At 43.7% G+C, this 20,524-nt stretch overlaps 1 protein-coding gene across 2 annotated transcripts in view; it reads right to left on the bottom strand.

The window, feature by feature from the left end:
• Positions 1-20,524, bottom strand: part of DENND4B (DENN domain containing 4B) — a 286,354-nt gene that overhangs the window by 46,653 nt on the left and 219,177 nt on the right. For both annotated transcript variants that reach the window (XM_086947548.1, XM_086947549.1), the window contains exons 22-25: positions 3,168-3,343; positions 2,216-2,372; positions 1,404-1,649; positions 45-162 (exon numbers count right to left, since the gene is read on the bottom strand). In XM_086947548.1, coding sequence (XP_086803674.1) covers positions 45-162; positions 1,404-1,649; positions 2,216-2,372; positions 3,168-3,343 — 697 coding nt within the window. The remainder of the gene's footprint in view (positions 1-44; positions 163-1,403; positions 1,650-2,215; positions 2,373-3,167; positions 3,344-20,524) is intronic.

Here is a 20,524-nt window from a genome sequence, read left to right as displayed (position 1 = left end):
CCTCCCTTATAATTCAAAACTCATCCCTAAAAATTGATACTTACTGTGTAACCTCCAGAGAGCAAAAAGGGGAGGCCACCCATCAGGTTCTGGAGTCAAGCTGTCCCACATCAAATGTACTACAACCTGCGGGCTATCCTGTGGTGAGCAGAGGGGTTCAATCTGGAAAAGACAGAACAGGCTTGTGAAATTCTTGGAACCGAAAGACCAGATGGTAATGATAAATAACCTCAGAAAACGTGATTGTCTCATGACATGAGGGTGGCACTAAAAATTAGAACTACAAAACACATTGGCATCTGGTTTACAACGTTTGTAAATGTCAGCATTGTGATATGTGGAGACTAACAGGGGGGCATGCCGTAACTATGGAGCAGGCATTAAACTACCTGACAGATCATATAACGGAGATTTGTAGACTTTTGCACCACTAGTAGAGACAGTTTAGCAACAATGAAAGCAAGATGTGCAGTCACGGGAACCAGGAGGTAGGATGCTGCAAAAAGGAAATTAATTGCCTTGGAAAGGAGCTTTAATGCCATAAGAAGGAAGATGTGGTACCATTGTAAAATGAGATGTGATGCCACTAGAAAAGTAGATGTGGTGCCACGGAAACAAGAGCTGTGGTGCTATTGGAAGCCACTTGAACAATGGGATGTGGAGGCACAGGAACAGTGTCATTTATAACACAAGATGGGCATCCCTAGAGAACAGGCAAGGTCAAGTCTCTACCAGGAAGATGTGAAACCTCGACACTGAAGATGAGGTACCCATTGGAACGGAGGGATCAGGCACCCTTGCAACAGGGAGATATGGGACCACTTGAACTGAACATGTGTGTCTCCGGGAGCCACAGAACCAGGAGATGTGTTACTGTAGGAACAAGGAGCTGTGGCACAAGTGCATCTTTCAATGATGTACACATATTCTTTTTCCAATGAGTCACATTTAAAGATGCAGTTCTTAAACTACAGCAGCAGATGATAGGCCACAGGAGCAGGCAGACACGAGAAACCCGAAATAGGCAGATAGAACACCTACCACTGGAATAGACTGATATGACCCTACTGAAACTCTTATGTCACTTCTGGAACCTGCGGCTGTGCTGCTATACAGACTGGCACAATTTGAAAAGGAAGACAAGCAAAGGAATAGACAAGATACCACCTTGTCAGACTGTGATAGAAATAATTAAAATAGGAAGATGCAATGGATTTCTACAAGAAGCATCACATACTTGGCAGCAGATACCAATACTTACAATGTCGTTGAGGTCTTCACAACACTGGTAAAGTATTTAAAAATATGAGGGCTCCAGAAAGATATCACATATTAGAACAATGTACACATATTGCCCTATCTATTTAAAAAAAAACTAAAGGTAGATGATTATAACACATTACCTGAAGGCTATGTCTGACGTGTTTGGAAGACATCACAAGCTGAAGCAGATTGCTTGGTAATGCCAAGCGCTGGAAGTACCACACCAGGTTCCAGTAGATAATGGGGTGACTGTTCACCAGCTCAGGCTGAGACAAAAAATCTCCTCCTTCGTTCTCCAATAAGCTCTCCAGTTCTTTCCTTAGCACCAAGGGGCTCAGATAGGGCACAGTAACTAGTTCGGAGTTTGGATTCTGACTACCTGAAACCTGCAGGAAAATACAAAGGTCATGGAATGATGTCTCTGGTCACAAAGGCTCATACCCTTTGAACAGATTTAGGTGCATGGGCACAAGGAGGTACATCTTTTCTTTTTTTACTGTATTACAAGCTTTCTTTGTGTATGTTGACTGCAGTAGCCTGTAATGGCTAAAAAAGAATATACTACAGCTTAGTTATAGGGAAATCATCTGATGTCATTTTTTTATAAAGAAATCTTCACTACATTACATTTAAAACATTATTAAGCAATGCAGGTAACAAGAGCAAATAACACAGATTCTTTTGAATCGCAACGCCCGATTCTGTCCCAACTTTTTAGGTCTCCAACAGGGTCACTTTGGCAACCGAATTCCCCAAAGACAACATAATGAAGATCACCTCAGGTTGGACCCTTAAATGACACATTTCTGCAAACCTCTGGGCCTGACCTGCCAGCCCATTTTTAAGCCAAGATGCTGTTGTTTCTTAACCACTCAATCTTGTGTAGAAGTTATCTCCAACAAACATAGGTTCAGTGCTCCACCACTGCCTTCTGAACCGATGGGCCTCCTACCATGTTGTCACTGCAGCCGTTACACACCCCAGTGCCGATTTCTGACTCTTCTTCATCAAGGGCTAAGCACTGGTATCGGTCACTTAGCACAGGCCCTTGACCTCCAGGAACTGGAGCAGCGCTGCTTTCTTCTGAAGCAGATAGCATTCCAGAGCAACTGAAAACAAATACAATAATCAATCTACCATTTATTATCAAAGCTTCACAAAAGAAAAATATAAGATGAAAAATATACCTGGTAACATTAAATGTAGGTGGTGCAAAGAGGTGAGGTGAACAAAGAAAAGACAAACAGATATAGAACGGGGAGCCCCATATTCTGGGGAGCCAAAAAGACACAACAAGACAGTGAGATGGCCGGACAAACACAACAGACAGTGGCAAACAAAACAATCTGAGAACAACGAAAAGGGGATGGTAGAAGGGGAGGGGCAAACAGATGGGGAAGGGCAAACAGAAAGGTAAGGGGGAAGGGCAAACAGAAAGGTAAGGGCAAAGACAGCTAGAGGCAGACTGGTAAAGAGGACAAAAGTAAAGAGGGGAAAAGGAAAAATCAGTAAAATGGATGGAAAGAAACAAGTTAGGAGTATATAGAAGACAGAGGTTCAAAACAAAATGCTGAACAGTTACACACAGAGTCAAAGGGATTTTAAGATACAGGATCAAACAAAGGGAGTGGTAAAGACAGACAGAAAGAGAGTCAGGTGGAAAAAGACAGCATGGGAGAGGCCTGGAGACTAGAAAGAATGTGTCTGCAGTACCTTCAAGTATTAGCCCACACCTACAGTGTAAAAGCATGCCTTACAGTGGCAAGACATGAATTTCATTCTCTAAGGCTACAATACAAAATTGCAACACGACACAGCTTGGAAAGGTAATGGACAATGAGAACACAACTAATTTACAACAAAACAGAGAAGGTGAAGGGACCGGAGGACCAGCAGGGCAGTACCTTGGTTGGGCCTGGTAATCTGTAATCTCGATGTTAAGGAAGGGTACAAAAGGGTGGTCACAGAAGGGACAGGTGGTCTTGAGGTTGGAGTCGTCTGGTGTCCACCCTGCCATGATCTCCTCGTCATACACTAGAGAGTTACAACTCTGGCACAAGGAGCAGCTTGACAGCAAGATCTAAAGAAAGAATGAGAGGAGCAGTAAGAGAAGGAGATGGAGAGATGTGAATAAGAAGAGCAGATAAGAGAAATTAAAGTGAGTGGGAAGAGGTAAGCTAGTGGCAAAAGAAAATACCAGATGGAGAGTAGCATTAGTAGAGCAAATGATACAAAAAAATAAGAAATATTGTGAATATGAAGATAAACTAGAAGGGCTATAAGAGAGGTGGAAGTGAAAGAGTGGTAAAAGTGAAAAACAGAAAAAAGTAACTGAAGTGAGCCTTTTTGCTGTCATAGCGTTCATTACCCCTTGTCAATAACATCAGTCCCTGCCTCATCTATTGCAAGACGGGACACAGAGGAGGACAGACCATTGTGCATAGTGTCAGGAGAGGGCTCAATAATAACAAAAGCAATAGAGCAGTGGCAGGTACCAGCAAGTAATCATATCAAGAGCGTTCATATCCTCCCTAACTACAGTATTGAACAAAGAAGAAGTAACTCTGGATTTATCGAACATTAAAAGGTGAAGGGGGGGGTGGAGCTAAACGTCAAGCATGGCGGCCGTAAAGTAATGGTGCTCCGAGGCAGGGCCTGTTGATCCTGCTATAAGCACCGGCGCCGGAGGCCATCTGACCCCGATTTCCCCTGATACAGGTACAGAAGTGCGGCGCAGTCGGCCAGCGAGTAGACTGTATTTGGGACGGGAAAATACCGCTCCAAAGTGGAGCCCTGCACTGCGAGGCCTGACAGACTGCCACGGGTGTCAGGCCCTGCGGGCTGCTACGCCGCGGACTGCAGCATGAAGCAACGAGATACCCTAGTGAACTCACCGCAGTGTGGACCCGAGCGACGGCCCCTGGTGCGGTCGGTGCTGTGGGGTGGACCAGCCGCTCCCTGCTGGCCTGGCGACGGACGCTGAGGGGGCTTGGCTGTGCCTGCTGGCCTGGGTGGCAGCGCTCTGGAAGACGACTGAGGCCCTGTTGGGACCTGCCGAATACTGGGGACACCGGTTGCTGGACACCGGAAGCGGGCCCGTGGGACCAGCGCCTTGGAACAGGGAGAACCCCATTGCCGTGATGCTGACTGGAGCAGCCGACGTAACGCCATCCTCCCAGGCGGGGAAGATTTTGAGGCGAACTGACACTGAACAAACTCCTTCTGACTAGAGCTGATACACGAAGGCTGAGGGCTGCTGACCTGGCGGGGATGCCGAACCCTGCGGACCCTGGGTATACTTCCTTTGGACAGAGCCAAACTCCGTCGACGTGCATGGAGTATGGATGAGAGCCCCCTCTCCCGCTGTAACCAACAGAGCTGCCGCAAAGGCACTCCGGTTGCCCTGCACATGCCATGTCTCCTCTGCGCCCCGGCCACTCGGCAGGAGTTGTGATCGGTGTCCCTCCCCCAATACCTCTGGGCAGTGTATGGAAACGGGCCCCGCTCCTGTGTGCATTGTGTGGAGCGCCAAGAAGAGATACTAAGTCCCTTGTGCCAAGCGCTAGAGCACACCATATGAGACACAAGGCTATACTTACCTGCCACCAGGAACCTGCGGGGTCAAGTGTTTCAGTCTTAAGAAGTGCCATCCTTGTTCTACAGGACCCACTAGACAAAGACATGGGGCACGTCTGAGCATAGATTGGGACCCCTTCCCCCGCCTGTAAGAACTTTTCACAGGAGGCATACAAGTTACCTTGGGGTCATTGGAAACTAGGTCTTGGCGTTCATGCAAGGAACAATCGGACTACATTTGTATCACGAGACACTTTGGACTATAAGCTCGAAGAAGTGTACACTTGGGCGGAAATATACAACCAGAAAAAATGGTAACCACAGCAACAAACTCATAAACCCGGTACTACATCTTCACAGGAAAGTGTTGTTTCTGATTCTGAGATCGCACAGTCTAGACCACCTGTTAGCACGATCACTAAACAAACCGCTAAACCTTCTACCAGTCAAGTCATTTCACAACAACCGTCTTTTTTAGACATCAGTCCGGCAGCAAATGCCCCTCCAACAACAAGCAAAGAGCAAGAAGGGCGAAAAGAAACAGAAGAGGAGGTAGCCAAAAGGACCAGGAGCCAGATGCAGAAAACAACCTAGTAATAAACATCTCATCAAAACAATTAACCAAGGCACACATTCAACTTCTGAACAAAGGTACTACATTCGTACCCACATACCGATCCAATTCTGGTGAGACTGAAATCTCACTTTTCAAATTTTTCAGAAACATGAAACTAAGGTATTTCTTTAAGGACAGTGATCAAATGCAAACACCAGAATCATGGGACCAAGATTTCAAACCGCCAACTACATTCTGTGCACTTACGTCGCACAAAACAATCGAAGCATTTGAAAGAACAGTCATGTCGGAAGTTCAGCACATTTCTTTCAATAAACCCAGCAAAAGTAACCTATCACCCAAAGAATGGAATACTCTTAAAAATCTGAGTCAAGACAAGAGCCTTACCTTTCAGAAAGCAGATAAGGGTGGTGCCCTTATTGTCATGGACACTGAATTCTACACTAGGAGCGTCAACAACCATGTTCACAATCAGGACATTTATCTACCATTGGAAGGAGATCCTACACGTGAGTACCAACAAGTGTTGCAACAAATATTGGATCACGCATTGGACATGAAGTGGATCAGTCAGAAAACATTCATGTTTCATCCTGAAATATCCCAGAAGACCGCAACTATATATGTTGCCCAAGATCCACAAGGATCCCACCAATCCTCCATTCAGACCCATCGTCGCCGCGTGTGGGTCCATCTCGGAACCTATCGGAAAATTCATTGATACATTTTTACAACCCATTGTCCAAAATGGTGAGACATACATTAAGGATACCACCGCATTTTTGAACCTGTTGAAAACTGCAGTTTTACAACAAGAGTGTACATACTGGCTATGTACCATCGACGTTACCGCGTTGTATACATCCATCCCTCATAACGAGGGCATTGAAGCTCTGCAATGGTGTTTACTGAACACCGACGTTGAAGAACACCAAAAAGTGTTGATCTTGGAATTAATGCAATTTGCATTATATCACAGTTATTTCGAATGGAAAGGCCAATTTTTAAACCAATGCAATGGTACTTTTATGGGCTTTGGGGGGGGGGCCCTCATACGCCAATATTTTCATGCACAAATTCGAGACTGATCACATCTTAAGCAATCATACTTGGACTGAATGTTTAATCATGTTTAAACCCTATATAGATGACATCTTTTTAATTTGGCGAGGATCAAAAGAACAATTGGAAATGAACATCGAGACACTAAACTCTCACAATGAAAGAATCAAGTTCACACATACTATCGCCAAAGAATCCATTGCATTTTTGGATGTACAAGTAATGCTAGTCAACAATGTTATCAGAACCAAAGTGTTTAATAAACCCACAGACAGAAACGCGAGTCTTTTATTTCAAAGTTTCCATCCAGATCCACTGAAAAAACATCTTCCTACTTCCCAATACATTAGACTCAAAAGGATCACGTCAAGCGATGAAGATTTGCAGACATCATTAAAGGCACAAACAGTTAAGTATGAACGGAGAGGTTATCCGCCAAACATTTTACAAACTGCTTTGGAAAAAGTTCAAAAACTCAACAGAGACATCTTACTAGAACCCAAAGCAAAAAGTGTTAAGCAGAAAACAGTTTGTGTGATGAAAAATGGAAAGGGATGTTAAAATGTTTAAACTACATTCACTGCAATAATGTGATCACAGGCAAAATCTTTATGCATCCTACCAAAGGTTATCCTATTGAATTGTATCACTCTAGCACTTGTGACACCTCTTATTGCATCTATACCATCAAATGCCCATGTGGCAAAATATATGTTGGACAAACTGAACGCAAAATTAAAGTTCACATCACAGAACACAAAAGTAACATCAGACTTGCGAATGTTAAATCCTCTTTAGCATGTCACTGGAAAGAAGCTGGTCACCAAATTTCCCAACTAAAATTCATGGTTCTCTAGACTATCTCACAACGCCAAGACATGGATCCGGTGAAACAAAGATTAAGAGCAGAATTTTACTGGATCAAAAAATTGAATTCCAGCCATCCAGTGGGTTTGAATGATCGGGTGGAACATTCTTGCTTTTTATGACTGAGTATCTATTTAACATTGACTTTTGAGTAACCCTGGTCCCCCTGGCCTGCGAATGCTCATATGTTTCATTGTCTCGTTTATGATTACCACCTGCTAGTGCTTACATTGTTTACATTTATGATGTTGTTCTCTACCCGATCCATGATCATACACTGATATACTGTCCGTACCGTGTTTTATTACCATTGTTTTGTTTACACTTTTCCACCATCTCGGCACGTCCTGCACTTCCTTATCGTGAAGCACTGACACTCACATCACATCGTGGGGGCTGTTACCGTCACCCGTTCAGGCATTGGCCAATGTTCCGATCACATGACTGGCTTCTAGCCTATGATAGTCATCTTTGGTGTACCGCGCACATTCGATAGATTTCTTAGAGACGCGGAGGCGTCCGTTTTCTCGTAAGTACTCGAGTTGGGTGTTTTTCCACTCTTCGCTGTTATCTTCTACTAGACTTTCTGCTATAGCTCTGTATAGTTTGTTTCAGTCACTGAGCACACACTAGGATTATCCGGTCTAATTCACTCGGTTGTATGTAACACACGTTTTTCTTCAGCACTGGGTTGATTCAAACTGGTATTCTCGGCACTGCACCTTTTCATTGTTTACTTCATCACCGCTAAGACACGGTACTTTGGGATCGAATGTGGCAGTATGGTGTGTTTATTGTTTGCCTTAATATTATTCACATATGTAAACGGAGTCACTAATTTGGTCCTGTTTGTCCCTTGTTTCAGACCCCTGACGAAGGGTCACGGTTGCATGACCCGAAATGCATTGGGTGAATTGAATTTGATATGTAATTACCAACATTGCGATATAAGAATGTAATTATTCACGCAAAGAAGTTCTTTTGATACATGATGTCCTAATCCATACTTGAAAAATTCATATGATGAAATTAAAATTTACAGAACTCAGATAAGAAACCTTAATGTTTCTCAGTTGATTTTGCGCTCTGCCTAGAGGATAGGTGATCCTACCCTCAATACTTGACATTGCATCGAAAGGCACGACCTGACTACGTGCGACGACCAGAGCGCATTTCGTATACACGTGTACTCACCACAAAAAACTGTTGAGCATCGAGTGCACAGGGATAACACACCTCTTCATTGTTCACCCAGAGAACAAAAGGCAAGACATCGGAGATGCCACCTGTTAACAAACAGACCCAGGGGGAAACGTACATAACTTTGCAATCATCCTCGATCAGGTGTGTCCCACGACTAACGAGGAGATCCCTCCATACAAACTGGACTTAATCTTACAGGACATACAGGACTCTTGCAAATCTATTGAACAACACATACGTTTCCGGTCCACTGGGTTTACCCTTCTGAAGGCTGATCATGAGAAGTTATCTGCTGAACTCAAAAACAATAAACAGTCTCTGACGGACCTCTTACCGAAACACAAAGAACACTCCGAGAAAATTACCCAAATACAAAACCTGTTGGCTGACTTACAGGACAGAGCAAAGGACGATGAGGGCAGGGCTCGCCGCAACAATATCCGTGTGCTGGGTTTCCCGGAACGCTCGGAGGGTCCAAGTGCAACACTATTCATGGAGCAGTGGCTACGAGAACAGATAGCAAAGGAAGGATTGTCGCCTCTCTTCTGTGTGGAACTGGCACACCGGATCCCACCCAGTCGTCCGACAGTTGGAGCACAACCAAGAACAATAGTTGCCAGTATCCTGAACTACAAGGACCGCGATCTCCTCCTGCTCCAGACGGCCAGATAAAGAGCGCCCATCTAATACGAAAACCACTGGATTTCCCTGTATCCCGATTACACAGTTCTGGTTCAAAGGCAGCGTGCTTATCTCCCTTTGAAAAAAAAACTTCAAGCATTAAACCTTAAATATGCTCTACTGTTCCCAGCTCGTCTGAAAATCCTGCATGAGCAGAATTTCTATTTTGTTGACAGCCCAGAGGCGGCAAACTATTGGCTGGAAATTACCCTCTCCCCCCAATTTCTGGCCAATGTAGACCAGAAGAAACAACAGGGTCAACAACAGAAATTGGGTCAGAGAACACGACAGACCAGATCTTCCTGCAGAATCGCAGCAAAGAACCCGTCCCCGGAGCAGGTTCTGCTGGGTCAGGAGTCGGCGCTGGCCACAGCGGCTGCCATGCGTGAAACCAATCCGCCATCCTCTTCTGAACACTCAGGTGATTTGATACATTCTGACTGACAGTAATGACCCGTTGTTTCCATTGATCACCCCGCAAATAGTGCAGACACTGTTTGGCTGAGAATTTTCGGTCAACGAAGATGATTCATACCACATCCCAACAAGAGTCAACGATGGAGAGAAGTAAGATCTTGTCAATGTGCCTTGTAATGTTTACCTCCCCCCTAGGTGCCCCATATTTTCCTACATGTGACAAGGGCCCTGATAAGCGTGGAGCTCAGTCCAGAACGAAGGTTCTATGCTCTGTCCAGGAAGCAACCCCCCCCCTGCAGTTTCTGCATTAGTTAGCCGATTGGACCTTCAGATTGTTTTGCTTAATGTTTGGACGAGTAAAGCTTTAATGCTAGTCCTAGTATTGGAATTTTTTGTTGCTGTGTACTTTTTGGGGAAATGACTCACTCCAAGTTTTGTAACATATAATAGATGTTGTGTATATCGGGGCTGCTACAGTACTTATGACCAGATGCATATATGGCGGTGTTTGGAAAATATAAAGTGTTAACTTTGAATGTTAGCGGGATGGGCTCAGTGCACAAAGGACACCGGATCCATGCCCAATTAAACAGAAGGAAAATACAGAGCCTTCCTCCAGGAAACCCACTTAACTGACTCGGAGATAATTAAACTATGTAAAAAATGGAGAGGCCAGATATTCACTACATCATACTGTGCATTCACGAGAGGTGCACTCATATGGGTCAGACACAGAGTACCGTTCATGAAAATAGAACAGCGAACAGATGCACAGGGAAGATACACGGTGCTCCATGGGACATTTGACAGGATACACATAGTAAGTGTATATGCTCCGAATTATGAACAGGATAAATTCCTTACCAACTTGAAAACAATACTAGCGGACTGGGCGGATATCCCGTGGGTACTGGGAAGGGACTAGAACTCCACTCTTGATATACATCTAGACTGCTCCCACCCGCCGGTTCGAGGAGCTGTTTCCAATAAAAATACAGAGTTTCTGCGGGCTTGGTCAGAGGGGTGGGCGATCAAAGATGTGTGGCATTTCCAAAACCCTACCTATCGCGAATATTCTTTCTATTCTCCAACACACTAAATGCAGACTAGACTAGATAGAATATCCTGTTCTTCATCTATCACACCTCAAATATCCCAAACTAAGTACTTGGGTAAAACCTTATCTGACCACAATCCACTTGAAATCCTTCCCCAGTCCCGAGCTGGAGTTTATGGCCACAGATGTTGGAAGACACGGTCTTCCGAGATAAATAGGACACGACGATCGCCAATTACTTTAATGAAAATACAAACTCAGCCTCACCTCATTTAATAGAATGGGATGCATTTAAGACTGTTAGGAGGTGCATCCATGGGAGCAACAGTAGGCACCTGACAAGAAATTAACAATAGTCTTACGGCACTCGAAGATTCCCTACAAGAGTTGGAGCGGAAAGCGAATACCGATCCCTCCAATCAAAAACACCTACAGGAGGGGAGAATTCGACATACCGAACTCCTTGAGGATTTACGCCTCGTTGACTACCGAGCTTACACCCAACACACAAACGCTGAAGCAGAAAAATCAGCCACCCTATTGGCCCGTCTGCTACTAGATGAGCCCCACCCTATATCAATACCAGAAGTGGCATTTCAGGATGGCACCAAAGTGTATACACAGACAGAAATCAACACTGCATTTAGTGACTATTATGAGAGGTTATACAGCGCCCCAGTTCATGCACTGCCGGAGCAGATAGACACGTTCTTAGAAGGACGGACATACCCTAAATTGACAGAAAATGCCCAGGAGGACTTGGATGACCCAATTACGGGGGCCGAAATCAAGGCAGCCATCAAGGAACTCCCTTGCAATAACAACCCTGGCCTAGACAGCTTACCGGCGGAATTTTATCATACCTTTGCAGACAATCTAACACTGCAACCTGCCTGTCTATACAATGAGGCACAGGAGGCCCAGTCCCTCCCACTAAACACCATGCATGCCCTAGTCATATCCCCAGGCCAACTAGAGACCTGCGAGACATGTCAGGATATCACCCTCTTTCTTTATGATCCACTGAATATAAGATACTTAGTAAGATTCTGGTCGGCCGGCTTTCCCATACCTTCCTAAACTCATACACGAGAATCCGTGTGGATTAATCCCAGGTCGCAATACCTCCCTGAATATAAGGCGCCCACACTAGGTTATGGAAGCAGCCGTCAAGATCTCCTGTGACACTGGCTGCATCTCTCTTGACCTCCAACAGGCGTTTGATACGCTAAATTGGGAATATATGTTTACACTTATGGACAGATTCGGCATACCTCCTGGTTATATGAAGTGTGTCGAACTGTTATATACTGCACCCACTGCCCGGGCCCATACTGGATACCTCATATCTCGCCCCTACCCGGTGACAAGGGGAACAAGACAGGGCTGTCCTCTGTCACCAATATTATTTGTATTAGCCTTAGAGCCTCTACTCATTAGACTCCGGAGAGATACTGCAAACAAGGGTATTTTACTAGGAGAAACAACACATAGTGTCGGCATACATTGACGACCTTATACTGTATATTAAAGACCTAACAGTAGATCTAGAGCCTATTCCTACTATATTTCAGCAAATTCAATGCGTCTCGGGTCTGGCAATTAACGCTACGAAATCACACGCATTCTTTATGCAATATAGGGAGGATCCAGAACCCCTCCATTTCGGGCCAATTGATTTGTTGGTTGCACCACAAACCTTCAAATATTTGGGTATTCAAATATATAGAACACCTCAGGACCTCCTAGAAGGGCATCCCATGAAAGCAATTAGATCACAACGTGCCCAGATATCCTTCTAGACATCACTACCTCTCTCAGTCATGAAGAGAATAGCCATCTCCAAGATGGTGCTACTCCCAAGACTATTGTATTACTTTATTGACATACCGATTCTGATACCGGCCAGTGTCTTTCGTACACTAGATACTCTCCTCATGGAGCTGATATGGGGTATAGGATGCCGGGGGCTGAGCCTCGTAAAATTACAACTGAGACCAGAAGCGGGGGGACTGGGAGCCCCCGACTTCCAAGCGTACTGCATGGCTAGCCAACTACAATGGCTGTCATATTGGCTAGCAGGCCACAACTTAAACAAAATCAGATATACAACACAACGATTAGAACTGGGAATCCAGCACACACTGCTTTTGCCCAACTCTAAAATGCCACCTGAAACTCCCTTGTTGCTCCTATATTGGAAACGTACATTGAAATACACCAAACAAACTATCCCATACTCGCCTATCGTTTCACTACTTGGTAAACCTACTACAATGGGGCCAATTACGAAACAAAGGATCCTACAATGGACACAAGAGGGAGTGACAACTGTGGGAGCCTTTTCATAGATGGCACACTAGCCAACCACGACAACTTCATCCATACTCAGGGAGTTCTCCACACATTATTCATGATACACGCTACCATTGCTCATTATGTAAAGAAACACTGGTCCCTGAATGGGAACGAATCCCCCACACATGGCCTGGTGCATGCAATCTATCTGATGGGTAAGGGCGGACACCTAACCCACTGGTTATATAGGAGCTTTAGAATGCATGCTGGAGCCTCCTTGGTGCCCTTACGGGAAAAATGGGCAAGAGACCTCAGTAAAGAAATGACGGTTAAAGAATGGGCATATGCACTTGAGTTCCCCAAAAAGGTGTCCTGAAATGGCAAATTAAAATATATCCAATACTTAATTCTCCATAGGGCATACCTTAACCCACACCGCCTCAACTGTATATACCCAGATGCACAAATCAGTTGTCCTAGATGCAATTTGGTGGATGCTGATATTCTACGCATGTTATGGAACTGTCCACGGTTGAGGGGATTCTGGTCGATGGTAGGGTATGTATTTCAGGATACGACAGGCACCTCCGTTTGGGACACGGCCGATAGCTGTATACTAGGTCTACACACTCGCCCGAAAAAACAGAGAACACAGTATACATTTCCAGATATGACTATCCTTATAGCGAAACAAGCTATTACAATGAAGTGGAAGTCGTCTCCCCCATTACACACATGGCACACAGAGATGGTCAGGTGGGGAGGGGTGGAAAGCGCCATCATAAGAAGAGAGGATTTACGTGGGGTGCGCAAAACTCCCATTTCCCTGGACTGGGACCAGATATTGGGAACACTAAAGGCTAAATATCTTGCAGACCCTTTGGGCCCTAGTGAGTGTTGTCCCATCTTCCATGAGTCACTGAGTCCATGCAGTGTGGTGCAGTCCTCCTCAACAACACTACCCATTAAGGAATCAAGCACTAAAAGTATTTGTTAAGACGTGATGACCCAAAAGAGCACGCATGACGGAACACTATGTTGATAAGTACAGGAGTGAGCCGATTGGTAGGGGAGTGGGATAATGGGGTGTTGGGAAAGTTTATACCGGCTATTAAAGGCTCGCTGCAGCGTTAAAGGCAGAAGGCGAGGGACTTTAACAAGGCAGCAGGACTTTGATTGCCGGTATAGCCCTGCTACGAAGGGCTATATGGCATTACAAAATTCTGCCACTAGAGGGCAGAATGTTCTAAGAAATAAAACAAAGCTTTCACGGAGCGCAAGGGGATTGAAATCCCCTCCGGTTCCCTGAAGCCTTTGTTTACAGCCAGAGTATTTTAAAGTGCAACAAGTACTGCAGATACGAGGTGGACAACCCACGGCGGAGACTATAGCTGAGAATACTTCAACATTTACATCCACGTCAACCCCAGGCGAAAGTGGAGGCAAGGATAAAGAACTTACTGGTGAGAACGAAGAAGAAGAGATACCTGCTCTAGAGTACTTGGAAGTAAGCACAGAAGAAGAAGAGGAAGAAAAAGAAGGTATACAACAGAAAGTCTCCCTAACTTCAGTTGAATCACTACAGACACTACACCAACCAATGTTAAAAACAATAATGAGTAATTCAATGACAACACACAGGCAAAGAGACTGAAGCTGAACCCGAAGCAGATATAACCCCACAAGAACAACAAGGGGGAGCAGAAGCGCAACAAGTTAAAAAAGAAAAGGATGCAGACCGGCAAAAATTAAGGCTAGGGGAGCAAGACACAGAGCAGGATATGGATCAGACAGGTGTAAGTAAGATGGAAGAAATAATGGGGGCATGCTTGGACAAAATGATGGACAAAATCTTGGGGGAAATGAGAGAGAAATTAATTCTCTATATCGGAAGGGAATCAATCTAAAATCCAAGAAGTAGTCGAAAACCTTGACCAGAAATTGAACGATTTAGGAGTACGAGTAACGGCTGTGGAAAATGAGATTGGCTCTTTAATCAAAAAAGTAGATGCAAACCAAAGAGAGATACGACAGATAAAAGACAGTGAGAGGGTCATCAAAGAAAAACTTGAATCCCTGGAGAATCAAGGAAGACGCAATAACCTCAGACTATTGAACATTCCTGAAAATTTGGAAGGGTCAGATATAAAATCATATGTTATATCTTTGCTGGAGGAGTTCTTTCCCTGGGCAAAGGACTGTGAGTTATCAACAGACATTCAGCGAGTACATAGGGATCCCTTCAGAAAAAGTAAAGACCGAAAAGCCCCAAGGAAAATTCTAATAAACTTCAGGACTTATTCTCTGAAGGAAAGATTACTCAATGAGGGACTAAAAAGCGGTTCTTTTAATAAAGACAACTGGTCATTTCGCGTCAGGTCTGATATATGCAAGGCTACGCAAGATAGACAGTGGGAGCTGGGGCAATACATGCAAGAATTAAAAAGCCTGGGAGCAAATGTCCAACTGAAATTTCCAGCTGCTTTAAGAATAATGTGGAGAAACAAAATGCACAATCTAAGAGAGCCGAAAGAGGTAGAAAACCTCATCCAGCTAATAAAAGACCAAATTGAAATCGACAAGATGAATCAAGTCTAATGAAATAGTAGGAGAAACTTAAACAACTCTTTGGCAACAAAATTTGAAACTGATCTAAAATGGCAAAAAAATTTAAATGAAAGGGGAATGTGTAGGCATAACAATCACTTAATATGCAATAAAATGGCTGGCGTCGCGGAGCACGAAAAGGGTGGGAAAATACCACCTGAAAAAAGAAGAAGGGAGGCTTCCTCAGGGTGGGATGTTTTGCCTGCACTGTACAGTAAACATGTAAGATACAACTACAAGTGGGTGGGGAGCAAAATAGGGAAAAAAACAAAAAAATAACCTCAAATTTGGTAAACAAAGGTTTTTGATGGGGACAAGGATGGTCCATTTTTCTTTTTATTTCTTTTAATCAAATTTTCTTTCTAAAACGGAATGGCGAAAGAAAAGATGAGAAAAATACTCTCATGGAATGTTAACGGTCTTAGAACTCCCAAAAGAAGAAGAATAATCTTGGAGTATCTGAAAGAGGTAGAAAGTGAGATAATTATCCTTCAAGAAACTCATTTAATAAAATCAGAGTGGTCTCAAATTGTGAAAAACTCACACTGGATTGGCTCAAGCATTCATACATCACAAGATTGCAATATAAAAGGAGTGGCAATTATCATAAAAAAATCTCTGAATGCTAAACTGGAATCAGAAGAGGTTGATAGAAAGGGAAGATGGGCAACGGCCAAAATTAGAATAGAAGGCTCCACACTTATGATAGCAGGATATTATGGCCCAAACATTGATGACCCGGCGACACTTAAGAAATTATACTCAGAATTAATAACATCCACAGTCCCAATAATCATAGGAGGAGACTATAATATAATATTAGACCCGACCGTAGATAGGCAACCTCCTTCTAAACAAAGGAATTCAAAGATGAGGGAATGGTTAGGGATATTTAAAAGAGATCTAAACATGGATGATATGTGGATACAAAAAGGTGAAAAAGCATACCCGTTTACTTTTCACAATAAAAAATTAGGACATAAATCTAGGATAGATTTCTTTTTAATAAGCAACTCACTTCGAGATAAGGTCAAAAGCATTGAACATCAACCAGCTCACTTATCGGATCATTCGGCAGTCCAATTAAAACTCTCACTAACACAAAGTTTAACCCCGACTAGATGGACTCTGGATCGATCAATTCTAACAACGAATGAAAGTGTGGATTTACTGTTAAAATCGACAACGAATTACTTTGCAGACAATGGTGAAGAATCCTCCGAGAGAATTAAATGGGACGCATACAAAGCAGTAATAAGAGGTCATCTACTTAGTTTGGGTGCACATAAAAATAAGCGAAGGAAAACCGACATAAAAAATTTGGAGACAGAAATTAAGGAAACAGAAACACAACTGGGAGCCAGCCCACCACCGATTTCTAAAGAAAAACTAACTGAGAGGATATGTAAGTTAAAAGAGACCGTAACAGATTACTTGGAGAATATAGTGCAAGAGAAATGGGAGAACAGTAAATTGGCTAAACATGAATATGGGGAAGGCTGCGAGAAAATGTTAGCCTGGAAGTTGAAAACAGACCAGACAAGGAATACTATATTATCCGTGTATACCAAAGATCAATCAGCCTTATGTGAAGACGACTCCGCAATAAGACAAACATTTGCAGATTTCTTTTCAACAATATACAAAGAGGATACAAATCCAACAACTGAGATCATTAAGGAATATCTAGAAGGAATAATAATGCCAAAATTAACGGAAGAGGAAGTCGTATTCTTAAATAGTGATATAACATCTGAGGAAGTTAGATCTGCCATAGGTAGTCTAAAGAAGGGTAAAGCGGCAGGACCGGACGCCCTACCTAATGAATTTTATATAGCTTTTAAAGAGCCTTTAATTAATCACTTGACAAAAATCATGAATAAGATTTACGTGGAGCATGAAAAAATCCCTGATTCATGGAACGACGCCACAATAAGTCTTATATTAAAACCGGGGAAAAATCCAAAAACCTGTGAGTCCTACAGACCAATATCTCTACTTAATTGCGACTATAAACTGTTTATGAACATAATAGCGAAAAGACTATCAAAGCTAATGCCGAATCTGATTGATCAGGATCAGAAGGGTTTCATAAAGGGCAGACAAATTCAAGAAATAACACATGAATTACTAGCGGCAATCGACGTAGCCATATCAGAACAACTACCCCTCACGATCATCACCTATGACGCGGCATGACCTGTGGAGTGTGACGAACTCATTGTGGCCCTTTGTTGTGGGGAGATACACACGTGTCAAGATGCATTAGCAATACGTGGGTTAAAAGGGATAACGTTTGCACTGGGCGGGAAACAGGCTGTTAAATCCCATGAACACTATTGGCAACTTTGCATATCAGTCCTAACTTACTTCTGACTTCACTAAGAGCGATATTGCAATAATGTAGCGTTTGATGCAATTCACAGGCTATGAACAGGTATGTGTTGGGCGTAAGAGGCACTGGGGCATCCAGAAGAAACGCGTAGGAGTAACACAAATGTTATTTGAGTCGTCCACATCCATTAAGTTGGATGCTGAGTTGTGCCCCAAGCGGTCCTCTACAAGGGTGTTCCCCAAAAGAGTTCTGTTCAGATGGGAATTGTTGAGGGACTAGCTATGTTAAAGGGTTTAGTTCTGAAGGGTAAATGGCTTCGGCAGGTTTGGGTTGCTGGAGTGGGTGGGGGAGGGAGGGGTTGAGGTATTGTTAATGTTGTGAGACCAAGACAACTGGAATATGTCAATCTATTTCTTGTTATGCGGCAGATGGTTACTCTGACACTTGCGAACACACGCATTGAAATGTCTACTGGTCCTGTTCATGCTTGTACTTTTCTGATGGATTATCTATCTTTGCCCTATCAATGACACAAGGGGTTAGTGGTACGAGTAGAAATCATGTAAATTTCCTCACGTGGAATGTTAGGGGTTTCACACAGCCCAAGAAAATAAGACCGGTATTTGCCTACTTAAACAGATGGGATATAGACGTGGCCTTGTTGCAAAAGACACACATTGCACCTAACACACATCAATCCATAGGCAAGCGCTGGGCGGAATCGTCCTATACAGCCAATTACTCATCATACTCAAGAGGGGTGATAACGCTGATTCGGAAGGGCATGAACTTCACAACAGGTTATACAGGACTCAAATGGTAGATATGTTATTGTGACAGGCACACTGCGTGGGCAAAGATTAACGTTGCTTAATGTGTACGGTCCAAATGTGGATACACCAGAATTTTTTCAAGAGCTGTGGGGGCATATACAGACACTAACAGACACACACATCATATGCGGCGGCGACTGGAATGTGGCTTTCGTGGACAATACAGATCGCTCTTTAACTTCCTCCGAATCACATACACAGGCGAGGGCAAAACTCCTTCAGATGTTGAAAGATGTATCGTTGACGGATCTATGGAGACACAGATACCCTAACATACCGGGTGCAACGCATATCTCTGTTATTCACAAAAGTTGCTCACGTCTCGATTACTGGCTGGGCACGGATAATATTACACTGTGGGCACAGGACTTACATGTCCTCCCTAGAACAATCGCAGACCATAACCCCATATTGTTAAAATTCACAATCCCAAATTACGTACCACCCCCCTTTCAATGGAGATTCAATTCACGTGCCCTGACAGACACAGTTTACGCTGACACCATTCATAAAGCGATCAAGGAATACTTTCAGATAAATGTACCGGTGGTGGAAGACCCGGGTCTCCTGTGGGAAGCCTTTAAGGCAACGATACATGGCGTGTGTATGAGCACCACAGTAGGCATACTCAGGGACATAAGGCAGCAAATAAAGCGCTGTGAAACACGTATGAAGGACTTAGAGATAGCCTTTGAGACCACGCATGATATCACTCTTCTGGGGGAGCTGCGTCAAATCCACACAGAGCATCAAACATTTGTCGACGAGGAGATAAAATATTTAGATAAGAAACACACGGCTAGATCTTATGGCAGACCTGGCAGAGTACTGGCAGCCAAAATATGCAAGGGCAGGAGACATTCGGCCATTCTACGTATCAAATCAAGGGATGGTACGCTACAGACACAAGCATTTGACATTTTTAACAGTTTTGTTGACACTTATGGGGCATTATATAAATCACAACCAATAGCGTCGGCGGAGATCTTTAGCTACTAGGAAGATGTGGCAATAGCGTGGTTATCGGATGGCCAGAGGGAATACCTAGCGTCACCCATAACAGTAGAGGAAGTCACGGATGAAATGCGTTACTTACCTGTAACTGCAGTTATCCAGTATTAGTGTCTTTCATAGATTCACATGCCTGAATCATTCCCCGTCGTCGAGACGGGAGCCTCCGGTATATAGAAAGTAATGTCCTATAGACATATATAAAGGAATAGGCCTAAGGGCCTCACCTTAGTGTCCTTTCTAAGTCCTTATGTAGGAAGGACCAAACAGAGTAGGCCCAAGGGTCCCACCTTGGTAGCCTATCTGTGTCCTTTTGTAAAAAGGACCAAAGTAAAGAGAACCAACCAATCAGCTACTACCTCCTTCTAGAACCTTCCTGTCAGGAGCCTCAGTCTCTCAGATTTTCGTACGCACCAAGCTAGTTAGGCGTAAACTTGTTAGAGAGATAGGTGAGTCCTTCCAGGGGAGGCGGGAGGGTGCATGTGAATCTATGAAAGACACTAATACTGGATAACTGCAGTTACAGGTAAGTAATGCATTTCTTATCCAGTATTTGGGTGTCTTTCATAGATTCACATGCCTGAATCAGAGTAGCAAGCAATACATTATGCACATTCTGTGATGGTACATCATATACGAGTCTGAAGATAATACATATCTGCGACTGCAAATCACCAACATACAATGTCATGTAGTATCTAGGAATAAAGAAATGTGCATACCAGTAAAGGATGGTG

Source organism: Lissotriton vulgaris, chromosome 12, assembly GCF_964263255.1.
Source record: "Lissotriton vulgaris chromosome 12, aLisVul1.2, whole genome shotgun sequence".
Classification (NCBI taxonomy): domain Eukaryota; kingdom Metazoa; phylum Chordata; class Amphibia; order Caudata; family Salamandridae; genus Lissotriton; species Lissotriton vulgaris.
The sequence above is the reverse complement of the archived record's forward strand: the minus strand, read 5'-3'. Positions and strand labels throughout refer to the sequence as shown.